Source organism: Myotis brandtii, unplaced genomic scaffold, assembly GCF_000412655.1.
Source record: "Myotis brandtii unplaced genomic scaffold, ASM41265v1 scaffold18, whole genome shotgun sequence".
Lineage (NCBI taxonomy): Eukaryota > Metazoa > Chordata > Mammalia > Chiroptera > Vespertilionidae > Myotis > Myotis brandtii.
The window spans coordinates 6,954,728-6,968,351 of NW_005356674.1; the positions used below are offsets into that span (position 1 = coordinate 6,954,728).

At 40.1% G+C, this 13,624-nt stretch overlaps 1 protein-coding gene across 1 annotated transcript in view; it reads right to left on the reverse strand.

The window, feature by feature from the left end:
• Positions 1-13,624, reverse strand: part of COL6A6 (collagen, type VI, alpha 6) — a 100,786-nt gene that overhangs the window by 35,193 nt on the left and 51,969 nt on the right. Inside the window, exons 22-24 of the mRNA XM_014537539.1 lie at positions 11,778-11,840; positions 3,646-3,708; positions 570-632 (exon numbers count right to left, since the gene is read on the reverse strand). Of these exons, the coding sequence (XP_014393025.1) occupies positions 570-632; positions 3,646-3,708; positions 11,778-11,840 (189 nt within the window). The remainder of the gene's footprint in view (positions 1-569; positions 633-3,645; positions 3,709-11,777; positions 11,841-13,624) is intronic.

The following is a 13,624-nucleotide window of genomic DNA, read 5'->3' on the forward strand; positions in this document are numbered from 1 at the left end:
ACTGTCCCTTAGTCTCATCTAAAAAGTAGGAATAATAATTATACCCAGTCCTGGTGTTATTACGAGGATTAAACATTTCAGGCATGTAGTCATCACAAAAAAAGGAAGTAGTGGTGTTCTTCCTTCCAGAGAACACTTGTATTTTAATACCGTAACACTAATCCATCTTCACTTGGCCAAATAAAAATAAGATCTGAATGCCTGGGCACTGGCTACTGTTGGACCCTTGTAGGCCTTAGTGAGAAGTCCTCCAAGCATGGGTTGGGTTTCTGATGAGTGGGTTCTGATGGGAGGAAAGACTGGAAGAAGGGCTATGGGAATGCTGACGACAAGTTCTGTCCATTTTATGATTTAGCTTCAAGAGCACCCTGGCCAAGCTGTTTGGTACCTGGGAAGTTGCCACCTTGGAAAAGCTGGCCAAGGAGCTAATCCAAGATGAGAATAACATCTCAATTTCTAGAGAGCTGTAAGGCTAGACTGGGATGGTATCTCTCACACACCTGCTATCCATTGAACACTGCAAGGGCAATCATTTTATCTAAAAGATAAAAAGTGATGCTGAAACAAACCGGCAAGCCCCGAGGACCAGGAAGGCCAAGAGCGCCTTTTTCTCCCGGATCTCCAGGTTCCCCCTGTTAAACAGAACAATGAAATGTATCCTTGTTAGGTTGTTTTTGTAAAATGAAATTTAAAACGATGGCACTAAGACAACCCTTTTTAACTGCATCCATGTGTATCACACATTCACAATGGTTGTGTGGCCAGGACTGGGAATTGTGCAACCAATACCAGAGGAACTGGCTCTGAGGTCTCCTCTATTGATCAATGAAGCCTCAACAAGTCTGATGTATTGTTTAGTGCAAGCTGCCATCTTAGCTGCTCAGTGCCATGGAATGCACTCTTGGAAGCGTCATACCGTTCGTCAAGGAGGAAGCTCTGCACTATTTAAGAAAAGTAACAAAACTGCGATCCATGATGATCCATGCAAATCATCTGGCTACTGCGAAGACGACAGGCTTATTAATCTAGTTTTAAGGTTTGACATGCCAGTCAATATAACCAAAGTAGCACAGTGTCCCTCGCAATTGTTTCTGACTTCTGAATCCATCTCAGTATTATGTTGAGGAAATTCCAGCTACTTGGGAAAGTTGGCACAGGTTTACAAAAGAAGGTTAACTCCTTTTCTAGAAAACAACAACGAAAAAACTTTCAAAGTTTTAGATTTTAGATTTACAGAAACATGAAGACAGTACCTAGAGTTCCTATATGCTCCTATTGACCATTACATTAGTTACAGCAGTAGGGTACATTTCTCAGAATAAATGAATGTTGATTCATTATTAGCAACCAAATCCCATACTTTATTCAGCTTTCCTTAATTTTTACCAAATATCCTTTTTTTTTTTTTGCTGTTGTTCAGGATCCCATGCCATGTCTCCTTAGACCCCTCTAGACTGTTAGTATATCAAATATTCCTTGTTTTTGATGACCTTGACAGTTTTGAGGAATACCGGTCAGGTATTTTGTAGAATGTCCTTCCACTTGGGTTTCTCTAATGTTTTCTTCTCATGATTATGGTGAATTTTTGGGGTTTTGGGGATAAAGACCACAGAGGTAAAGGGCCATTCTCATCACATCATCTCAAGAGTGTGTCCTTGTCAACATGGCTATCACTACTAATGTTAACCTTAACCACCTGACTGAGGCAGTGTGCGTCAAGTTCATTCATTGCCTAGTTTCCCCCTACCCCTGCTTTGGAAGACACAGTGTGGGAGTGGTGTAGCCCACACTGAGTGGGAGTGGTTAACTCATTTGTGAGGACAGAAAGGCAACACAGTAAGTGTGAGAAGTGCAAATGGACAAACGTTCACCAGCACTGAGCACTGCGGTGAAACAGAAGAGGGTTCCATGAAAGGGAAACAGATCACCTGCCCTGAAGCCTTTCCTTCTGGACACTGGCTCTCAAAGTGTGCACACGCTGATACCCTTGACCTCTCCCTCTCCCTCTTCACAGCATCCAGTGTGCTTTTCTGTTTCTTTCCCGTCCTTTCCAGTAAGTCACTCTGTCTTCTCTTCCCCTCCTTACACACAGATATTTCCAAGAGTCCAAATGACTCTGAAATCATCTCCAATTTGCCCCAAACCCTTTCCTTCTGTGATGTGTTACCACTCATGTTGGAAGCCCATGAATCATCTAGCCCTTTTCCCTCTGATTCAGTTTCCTACTGGAAGAGTCCACAAAGCCATTAGGAGCCGCTCCTGTCCTCACCCTGTTAAATCACACAATCATTGCTTGTCTTGAAAACTGTGAACATACCAACTAGTCTCCTAGCTTCCAATCTCGCAGCCTTCAAAATATTTCTACACTGTGTTGCCTATTCAAATCTTCCAAGTCTGGCTGTGTTCATACTCTCCATTCAAAAATTGTAAATAGCACTGTACCGACTACTGGTATGTAATCAAGTCAGTAACCACGGACATTCTTATTCTTTATGTGCTCACCAGACAGGATCATGGTTCATTCCCCAACTACCCATTCCCAGGATTTTCCAACCCTGTGCTTTCCTTTGCCCTATTTCTTTTATGATAATGGTATCTTTTTTGTTTATTTTTTGCTATTTTTTTCTATCCTCACTCGAGGATATTTTTCCATTGATTTTTAGAGAGAGTAGAAGAGAGAGGGAAAGACAGAGAGAAACACATCCACTGGTTGCCTCCTGCATGAGCCCCATCCAGGGCCCAGGCCAGGGAGGAGCCTGCAACCAAAGAACGTGCTCTTGACCGGAATCAAATCCGGGACCTTTGGTCTGTAGGCCAAAGCTCTATTCACTGAACCAAACCGGCTAGGGCTTGCCCTATTTCTTTTACCTGAAATTTCCAATGCCCATCTCTGCTTGCTAAAGCCCTTCTTATCTTCTAAGGTCCATTCAAAGTCTGTAGCCACTATGATACCTCTTTCACCAGTTCAAAAATATTTCTATGAGCACTATTTCAGTCCCACATTCCTGACTACTTGATGACAAAGATTCTTGTCCTGAAAATATTCTGAATTCTGTGGAGTTGATTCCATACCATATTTATCATTGTACAACACAGAAACTCTCCAAGGAATCAAATATTTATTAAGCACTTATTATGTACCAGCAGTTACTGTTCTAAGCACTAGGGATGCATCAGTGAGCAAAACAGACAAAGATCTCTGCTCTCCTGCTGCATGCCAGGCCAGTGCCTTTGTCTTAAAAGGTGTTCAGCAAAGGTTGGTTTGAATGGAGGAAAAAAATAATGGAAGAAATAACAGTGTGTATGAATGGAGAAGAGAAGAAGGGAGGAAAAAAAGAGAAGGAGAGAGGGAGGAAAGAAGGGAGAAAGGAAAGCACACCCCCAGAAGAGGCCCCCTTCCCTGAGGTCCCTTAGCTCAGATTGGGAGGAGCCCCTGTTGAGATTATGCTCAGCTGGAATCCCTGACATCATTCTGGTCCACACCCACATCCTTAGATGTTGCTGGCTCTCTAAGAATCAAGCCAGGGTGTAGGGGCAATGGGATCTGTTCTCCTTTCTGTTGAAAGGGCTCTGGCTAATAGCACCAGGCACATTTCCCTTGAGGAGAAAAGCTGAACTTTGGTGGGTATAAGGAATGTGACCTACTTTATTTCCTTGGCTTCCCAAATGGCCTCGACTCCCTGCCTCTCCTCCTGGTCCTGGAGGCCCCTGAAACAAAACAAGAATGGCAAATTTAGCAGAACATAAAGCAACTTTCCTTTAAACCGTTTGTGTCTCTGCTAGAAGGAAAATGAACCACAGATGCAAAAAGACTTGTGGCTTTACTGATTCCTGCTTTGGAAAAAAAAGTATCATAGCTGTCAAGTAAAGACTGGTCAATAAAGGGAAATTAATAAAGTAATTTGTGCCAGATGTTGCCTAAATGATTTGAGCTTCCTTCCAAAGAGATTTTAGATTTTAAGCAGATGTGGCTAACATGTCAACCATTTAAAGTAGGCATTCAAAATGACATTTGCCTTCAACTACAGTCTTCCCGGTTCCTTGCTTTGGTAGGAAGCAGGTTGAGTGTGTGTGTGTTGTAAACTGACAAGAACAGATCTCTACCCTTGATCTTAGCCAAAAGGCCACGAAGCAATGTGTGTGTGTGTGTGTGTGTGTGTGTGTGTGAGAAGCAACATGTGTGTGTGTGTGTGTGTGTGTCTTAAGGTAAACATCTTTATTGGCAAATAATATTATTTGTACAATAGAAAGATCAAGAAACTTTACTGAAAATAATTTGCAGTAATATGTTCAAGTAGTATAATATTCTGAAATAGTTTTCTCTTTCCTAGCAATAAGTTAGAAAAGTAAATGAATTTCCACTTACCAATGGGAAAAATATTGTAAAATTTTTAAAATAAACTGAACAAGAAATATAAAAAGACCTACATAAAGAAAGCTTTAAGATCTTACTGAAGAATAAAACAAAACTTAAACTGAAGGATAAACATACCACACATCTATATGGAAAGTCTATTTGATATAATAGAAGTCTCTCCAACATTCTAAAAGAATGTTTTATTGGAATAGCTTTAAAGGTGAACATTTAAAAATTCCAATTCAGAGACAGCCCAAATGTCTTATGTTATTGACACTATTGATCAGATTTTTCCTCTGGGTTATCAAAACATATGGCAACAGAAATATCACTTGGTTAAAATGGTTAAAGTACTTTTAAACAATCCTCAGTGAATTGAAATCACTTTCACAATTTTTTTTTTACCATGGTTACTATAATTTAAAATAAACAAAATCTGTGTAATCAGCATGATACTTGGCAAATTAATTTTGTTCAGAAGAAAAAAATGACATTAATCTTTTCATCTTAAAAAAACTAAACTGTAATAAGTTGGACATCAAAAAATTTTCCTAATAGGAAAGATTGTTGAACAATGAACTCGTTACTAAGAAAGATAACGTGATATTCCCACAGCTCTCCATCTTTTCCTCTCCCTTCTTTGTCTTAAAAGAGTCTCAATTTTGTCACTCTTCATAGCTCTCAACCTTTTTCCTTCTTCCAGGAGCACTACTGCATGGAACCAGCTCCCATGACCTTCACGTTCAATCCAGCTGGCTTTTTTGTTCTTACCTTATTTGAGTTTGATGATGCATTCTTTGAAACTTTCCATTAACTCTGTACCATCAAGTTACCACGATCGTCCTGGTCCCTTTCTTGTCTCTTCTCAGGAAACTTTGAAGGCACCCCTTCTTCTGTTTGCTTCTTAAATCTCCACGGGCCCCATCCTCTGACCTTATTTTCTCACTTTATCCCTTCTTCCTGAGTGATAACCCCATGGATTCACATACCACTTCTACAAAATGACTCCTCATATACACATCTCCAGTCCAAACCACTCAACTGAACACCAGACTCATACATTAAAATGCCTATGGGCTATCCCACAGGAATTGATTACCAAGATAATCATATTTACCATCAGTCCTGCTTAGTTTCATTTTTTTTTCATTAAGAAATGGTGACATTTTTACTCTCCCTGAAACCCAAGCCAGAAACCTAAGAATCACCCAGCCCCTTCCCTCTAGCTCATCTCTCAAAACGAAGCAGCTACTACTACAATTCATACAGATTGTCTCCCCTCTCTGTATCCACCTCTTCCATTCCCATTGCCATCGCCTACTTTCTGGCCCTTCTTGTTTTCTGCCGAATTCCTGGCTTCCCATGGCCTGGCTTCTCTCTAATTCATTCCCCACTCCTTTCTCCTTTTGATTTAAAATGTCAGGCTGCTGCTGTCACTTTGTCTGAAATTCTGAATTCTGAGTAACTTTCAGAATAAAGTGTTAGTACTTTATTAATATGTAAAAATCCCTGAAACTGTTGGCATTGCATGCCTCTGTAGTCATCTGTGACTACTTCAATCATTCTATGTTCATGCTCATCAAACCATATGAAGTCATCAAATACTTCTTGTGTCTTACATCTCCACACTTGTGCAAGTTGTTCCCTTAGCTTTGGTCCATTTTTCATCTAGGGCAGGGGTGGGGAACCTTTTTGCTGCCAAGGGCCATGTGAATATCTATAACATCATTCGCTTAATATAATTCACTTAATATAAATGAATGTTGCTATGAAAAAAAGCCTCTAGATTTATTGAATTTTGAGTCCCACCTGTGGTTGCCTTGGCAGGGCCAGCCCAAATGATTTCACAGGCCTTATATGCCCCATGGGCCAGATGTTCCCCACCCCTGACCTAGGGAGAAAAATAATCTCCCTTTCCTGAAAATCTTACTTTTAGCATCACTGTTTCTAGAAGAATAGCAGAACACCGTACTTGTGTTGGACCTCACAATTGCCCCACAGATTCCTCTATTCTGTATGCAACTGTTCACTTATTTCTCTCTCTCATCCACTAGATAAAAGCCAGCACACTCCTTAAAGGAAGGGGTATGTCCTATTGACTTCATATCTCCAGAACTTTGTATAGAACCCATCACTTCACCCATCCTTTCATTTACTTATCCAACTTCCTATTTAGGAATGGTTCTCAGGAGAGAGAAAATCATGTGTTTACTTTGTTGGTTTTCCATATGTAATTTTCATGTACATCACAGAAGGAAGAAGTAGAGGGATTTTAAGTGTTCAGTGGATGAGCATCGACCTATGAACCAGAAGGTCACAGTTCGATTCCCAGTCAGGGCACATGCCTGGGTTGCAGCTAGATCCCCAGTATGGGGCATGCAAGAGGCAGCCAATCAATGATTCTCCCTCATCATTGATGTTTTTCTCTCCCTCTCCCTCTCCCATTCCCTTCCTCTCTGAAATCAATAAAAATATATATTTTTTACAAATCAGAAGGTCAGCAAGGGGAGGCCTAATGCAAGAATAAACCTGAGGAGATATTGATCTTGACAGTGCCAGTCTATCCCACATTCCATCTATATTGAACCACATGTGGTTCTCCAAATTCACCTTAATATCTTTTTCAATATAATCTGGTTCTTTTCCTTGGATGCCTGCCTTTCTCTCATGGTCACCTGGAAAACACCTCCTTATCTTGCAAAAGCTAAATCATTCTTCTCGTCCTTTAACTCCATCCTTCTCCCACTACTCTATGTTGGGCATAATTCTTTTTTTTTCTGGCTGGAACCTTTATTATTTCCAAAACAAGCATCCTATGTAACTTGAGGTGGTTTGAATAGTTATTTTTGGGTTACTGTAATAAATGCTAGTCAAAAAACACCAATCATCTTAATAATTATACACGCTTATTTCATTCATTAAGAACTTCCAAAAATAACTCTTCTGTGATAAAAACACATACACAAATGTCACAAGAGAGTTAAGTAATAGTCTATGCAGGAAAATTCTGCTAGGGTATATTTCTATTTTAACATTTAGCACATCACATCTCAATTATCTGTTTGCATGAGTCTCCTTTATGAGCCTGGGAGCACTGGAGGGTAGGGTCTGTGTCTGACTCATCTATTTATCCTACTACAGGGCGTGACAACAGGAAACACTCAGTAAATGTTTGCAAATGAGTAAAATAAATGATTGACGGATCATCTAACCTAGATTATGCAGAATGATGAAATGCGATGATTGCAATACAGATTACATATTGTTATATGTTATTATTTTGGCTTTCCTTGGATTGGCTATGAGCATGCTTTGGGTATAAAATAGCCCTGTTAAATTAGGTAACACTGATGCAATATAATAGTAATAAACATATATACTGTGCTTACCATATTGCAGGCACTGTTCTAAGCACTTACATATTAAACCATTTCATTTTTACCACAATCCAATGAGGCAGCTACTATTACTATTATTTTATAGCAGAGAAAATTGAGGCACAGAGAGGTTAAACAAATGAAGGCCCCACAGTTATGAAGGCACAAGTCTGGAGGTCACACCCAGGAAGCCTGGCTTCAGATGCTATGCCCTTGACCACTATGCTATGCTTTGTAAAGATGAACTTCTACTTTGTATCCCAAATTTGCACTGAATAATTTCAACCTTCCTTGATATTGCATATGGTACTAGTCATTATTTCACTAAAACCCTACATTAAAGAATAATTGCAGCTCTTGTAGGAACCGGTATTTTGTGTCTGATTTCCCATTCCTTTTCTAGCCCATGGTTATGTGACTATAGGACCTTTAGGTAAACCAAACAAAAAAGGAACAAAGGAAGGCACACTTCCATTCCCTTCCTCTCTGAAATCAATATATATTTTTTACAAATCAGAAGGTCAGCGATGGGAGGCCTAATGCAAGAATAAACCACAAAGACACCTGAGGAGATATTGATCTTGACAACGCCAGTCTATCCCACATTCCATCTACATTGAACCACATGTGGTTCTCCAAATTCACCTTAATATCTTTTTCAATATAATCTGGTTCTTTTCCTTGGATGCCTGCCTTTCTCTCATGGTCACCTGGAAAACACCTCCTTATCTTGCAAAAGCTAAATCATTCTTCTCGTCCTTTAACTCCATCCTTCTCCCACTACTCTATGTTGGGCATAATTCTTTTTTTTTCTGGCTGGAACCTTTATTATTTCCAAAACAAGCATCCTATGTAACTTGAGGTGGTTTGAATAGTTATTTTTGGGTTACTGTAATAAATGCTAGTCAAAAAACACCAATCATCTTAATAATTATACACGCTTATTTCATTCATTAAGAACTTCCAAAAATAACTCTTCTGTGATAAAAACACACACACACAAATGTCACAAGAGAGTTAAGTAATAGTCTATGCAGGAAAATTCTGCTAGGGTATATTTCTATTTTAACATTTAGCACATCACATCTCAATTATCTGTTTGCATGAGTCTCCTTTATGAGCCTGGGAGCACTGGAGGGTAGGGTCTGTGTCTGACTCATCTATTTATCCTACTACAGGGCGTGACAACAGGAAACACTCAGTAAATGTTTGCAAATGAGTAAAATAAATGATTGACGGATCATCTAACCTAGATTATGCAGAATGATGAAATGCGATGATTGCAATACAGATTACATATTGTTATATGTTATTATTTTGGCTTTCCTTGGATTGGCTATGAGCATGCTTTGGGTATAAAATAGCCCTGTTAAATTAGGTAACACTGATGCAATATAATAGTAATAAACATATATACTGTGCTTACCATATTGCAGGCACTGTTCTAAGCACCTACATATTAAACCATTTCATTTTTACCACAATCCAATGAGGCAGCTACTATTACTATTATTTTATAGCAGAGAAAATTGAGGCACAGAGAGGTTAAACAAATGAAGGCCCCACAGTTATGAAGGCACAAGTCTGGAGGTCACACCCAGGAAGCCTGGCTTCAGATGCTATGCCCTTGACCACTATGCTATGCTTTGTAAAGATGAACTTCTACTTTGTATCCCAAATTTGCACTGAATAATTTCAACCTTCCTTGATATTGCATATGGTACTAGTCATTATTTCACTAAAACCCTACATTAAAGAATAATTGCAGCTCTTGTAGGAACCGGTATTTTGTGTCTGATTTCCCATTCCTTTTCTAGCCCATGGTTATGTGACTATAGGACCTTTAGGTAAACCAAACAAAAAAGGAACAAAGGAAGGCACAAACGGATATGCCATGACTTTCTTTTCTTTTTAAAAAATATTTTTATCGATTTCAGAGAGGAAATTGAGAGGGAGAGAGATAGAAACATCCGATGATGAGAATGTGCCATGACTTTCAAAGTTCTTTCTTCTTTTGCATTGTGCCATGGACTGTATTTCTTTTATATCATAGCCATATACTGTGCTGGATTAGCACATGTTTGATTTATGCAAAATGCTCCCACACTCCATAAATTAACAAGCCTTCAGAATACTGTCAACAGAAATCACATCCTTTTTTCTAAATGTGTACCCTAAGAGCAACTTTCAAGCCTGCAATTAGAAAACACTCACGCGATTCCACCCGAGTGGCTGGTCCTTGTGTGTTATGAGGGAATACAAAGCCTATGTCAGTGGATTTAGAGCCAGTGAAGAATAACACCCTCTTGTCCACCTGATTGTGTTTGTCTCTGTGGGTTTCCTTTGGAAACAACAATTATGAGATCTCATTCATCATGTCCTGAACATAGAAAATTCTACACATCTTTGAAATACTGCTTTCACTGTGTTGACAAGGGTATTTAAAGGAAAGCAAGCAAAGAGAGAAAACCATGCTTTCCAGCTAGATAAATGGAGGAGCTAGACCAGGGACAAGTGGTGCCTTTTGCTACCTCTGGCAATGCCAAGACGTTGAATGATTTATGACTATGACCAATCGTGCCAAGGCAAGATTAAAGGGGACTCACTCAGAAGCACACTACAGGGAAAATGGAATAACTTACTAAAGTAACAGCCACTTGGATACAATTTTGGAGTCTAGAGCAAGGGAATTACTAAGCTCTTTGAATTTCAACCCATCTACATCTCAATATTTTATATAAACAGATGAGATAACCACCCAATATATGTTTCCCTTGGCTTTTTTTTTTTAAATCCCAATTTTGTGCTGCCAGCAAGCGTTTAATGATTCAAAGATGTGAAGGCAAAATAGTTACTTTTCATCACATTAATCCTACCGTAAAATTTTAAAATTTTCATGCTTTTTGAAGGAGCACATTCATCAAAAAATGGGGGGAAATATCCTTCTAAGTAGTAATTAATATGGTTTAAAATACTGTGTCATGAGATATACGTTTATGCAAATAGCCTCTTAAACATTTTGATGATGACTACATCCACTTACAGTGTTGGACCACTGCCCAGTTGAATGAATGGACAGAAAGTCATGGATTGATTCCCTTTATTCTCCTGCTAGCCCGGAGTCTAAGTCCCAACTATGTCTCATTCATTCATTTACTAATTGATTCATTACTCAAATATGCATTGAGCTCCACTGTGCAGCAGCACTGTTGTTCTGAACTCTGGAATATAGTATAAGCAAGATAAAGTCCTGGCTCTCACAGAGCTTACAATCTAGACAAGGGGAAAAAATAGCTAAACAAACAAGTGTATACTATGATAGCAAGTGGGCAAGGGCCAAATCATTGAGGGCCTTGCTATTCCCTGTATGGTCCAGGGACCAGCAACAGCAACCGCCCCTGAGGGATTATTCAAAGTACAGAATCTCAAGCCCACCCCAGACCTCCTGAATTAGAATCTGCATTTTAACAAGTTCTGAAGGTGATGCTTACACACTTCAAAGTTTGAGAATGCTGACGTGGGACAGTCATTCCCAACACTGGCGTGTATATTAGAACCGCCTGGGAGAATTAAAGTTACTGAGACCCTGGCCTCACCTCGGGATTCTGAGGTCAGTGGTATGGGCAGGGTCCCAAGTGGTGGAGAGCTGTACAGTCTTCCCAGGAGATTCTCGGACGTAGCTAGGCTGAGGCCCACTACAGGACTAGGTTGTATTTGGGATGCCTGGAAAGCTCCTGAGGATTGAGATAGGGGGAGTGAGGAGACCTGATTTACCTAGGGCAGAGTTCTTAACCTCACAATAATAGTTGCGCTGCTGAGGCGAAGAGCTAGAAACCAGCTCTGTGTTGGACAGAAAGACATCCTGCTTAGCGAGCTAGGGGCCAGGGTGTGGTGTGGCCACACTGAGCAATGAGGTCAAACCTAATATACTTTTGCTGGTTCACAGGCAATTAAGTAATCCACCTGCAGGAAAGAAACCGCAAGGACATCAACATTAAAGGCCAGATCCAAGCCAGAGGCAGTCACTTTTTCTCATCACATACCTGGGGACCTCTACTTCCCAGGCCTCCTTTTTCTCCTTCCACACCGGCCTCTCCTCTGGGGCCCTATGCACAGAGAATTAAAGCATTATTTTCTCCCTAAAAGAGAACACTTGGATATTGACTTGAATATTAAAATGGACATGCTAAGTCAGTGACAGGGACAGAAGAAATTGGAAAGAGAAGTCCACGCGTGTCTTTGGTTCTGTCTTGATCTGTTGAGCTCTCCCCCTCTTGGGGGTGGTGTGGGGGGGAGGGCACGTGTCCAATCTGACAGACAGTTGGGCATTTGCAGTCCCAGTGAAGAAATACTGAACAGGTGAGTCTTTCAGCACTGCTTTCTAATTATCCTAAGCATCTTTATACTTCAATCGCATATATTATGTTAAAAGAAAATAATCCTAAAAAGAAAAAAGAATCCTTAATTATATAAGCCCCAAGACTGAAATATTTAAATCGAATTTTTATTCAATAACCACACTGAAGACCGGTCACAATAAACAAGACACGGCATGCAGTGAGATGAAATTTAGACAGTTCTACTTCTGGAATGTTATAGTGCTTATTAACTGTGGCTTCCATATGTTACGCAGACAAACCTTCCTGCTGTGTTTGGTTTTCGCATCTATTTTAAAATTATGTCATGAAAACAAGTAAGAATCTATAAAATGGAAGAAGGGATGTTAGGGTCATATGGCTTGTTTAGCATGAAATAAAGCCAGCCAACCTATTGAAATGCTTCCCCACAGCCCTAGCGGCAAATCTTTCTCAGTTGAAGGTGGGAAAAGGAACTTTCCTCGGCTGGCAAGTAAGACAAAGAAAGGCGATCGAGCTCGAAAGAGATAGAGGTCCAAGGAGCAAACCGTTTGCTGCTCTGAAATCTTGGTAAATGTGAGCAACGTTTCTCTTCTGAGATCTAAGGATATTTGTTTTGCCCAACTTCCATGCACTGCCAACATATAATAGTCACTTTAGGGTTGTTGTTTTTTTTTTTAACTATGTGGGTTAAAGCTTTGAAAAATTGCAGAACCCTGGCTTGTCCTGCATTTGCCAAACAGCAAAATAATTTCTCAAGATTTCAAGACGGAAAAAAGAAAGAGAGAGAGACAATATTCTTACGATCTGTGGTCTGACTTTTTATTTTCATCTCAGCCTTTTCTAGGATTTCCTTTCCCTTCTCATTATTTCAGGCTACATCTTGCCCTTTCTGGCACATGCTTCCTTTCCCCTCATATGAGCAGTATGAGAGCCAAACATGGCCTGTTCCTTGTAAAGCAGAAAAGTGCTGGAGGCAGCTCCCAGGAGAAGTGAGCTAGAAATCACAGGCTGAGTGCCACACTACAGATCACCCCGCCGAAGGCTTCAGCTGTATTTGGAATAATTGTTTCCTAGCGTGGAGCCAACTTTTCTACAGCACAGCATCCAGATATGTAACACTGAGAGCTTACTGTGCTAAATTGGCCAAAATTCCCAATTTGGGGCTCAATGTTTTCCTTGGCTCAAGGTCTCTTTAGAATACCCTAGTTAGCCTGAACTCAATAGCGGGGCCTTCTCTTCATGTTGCCCTTGAGCTCTGCCACAGATAAGAATTGCTCAGGGACCGCTGCCCAGCATGTTCATTCTCCATGGGACAAAGCTTAGATAAGGGGGCCAAATACTGTACAAGTCAAGATTGTGTTGCTCCCCTACTTTATTGCCCTGAAACCCTTTGAACAATTATAATTCCGCAAGGGGAAGGGGCCGAGGGATTCTATCAAGGCTTCTGATTCTTTAAGTTCTCACATCATGATTAGTTTTTTTTTCTATTTTAAAAAACCTTTATTGTTGAAAGTATAACATATATCCCCTCT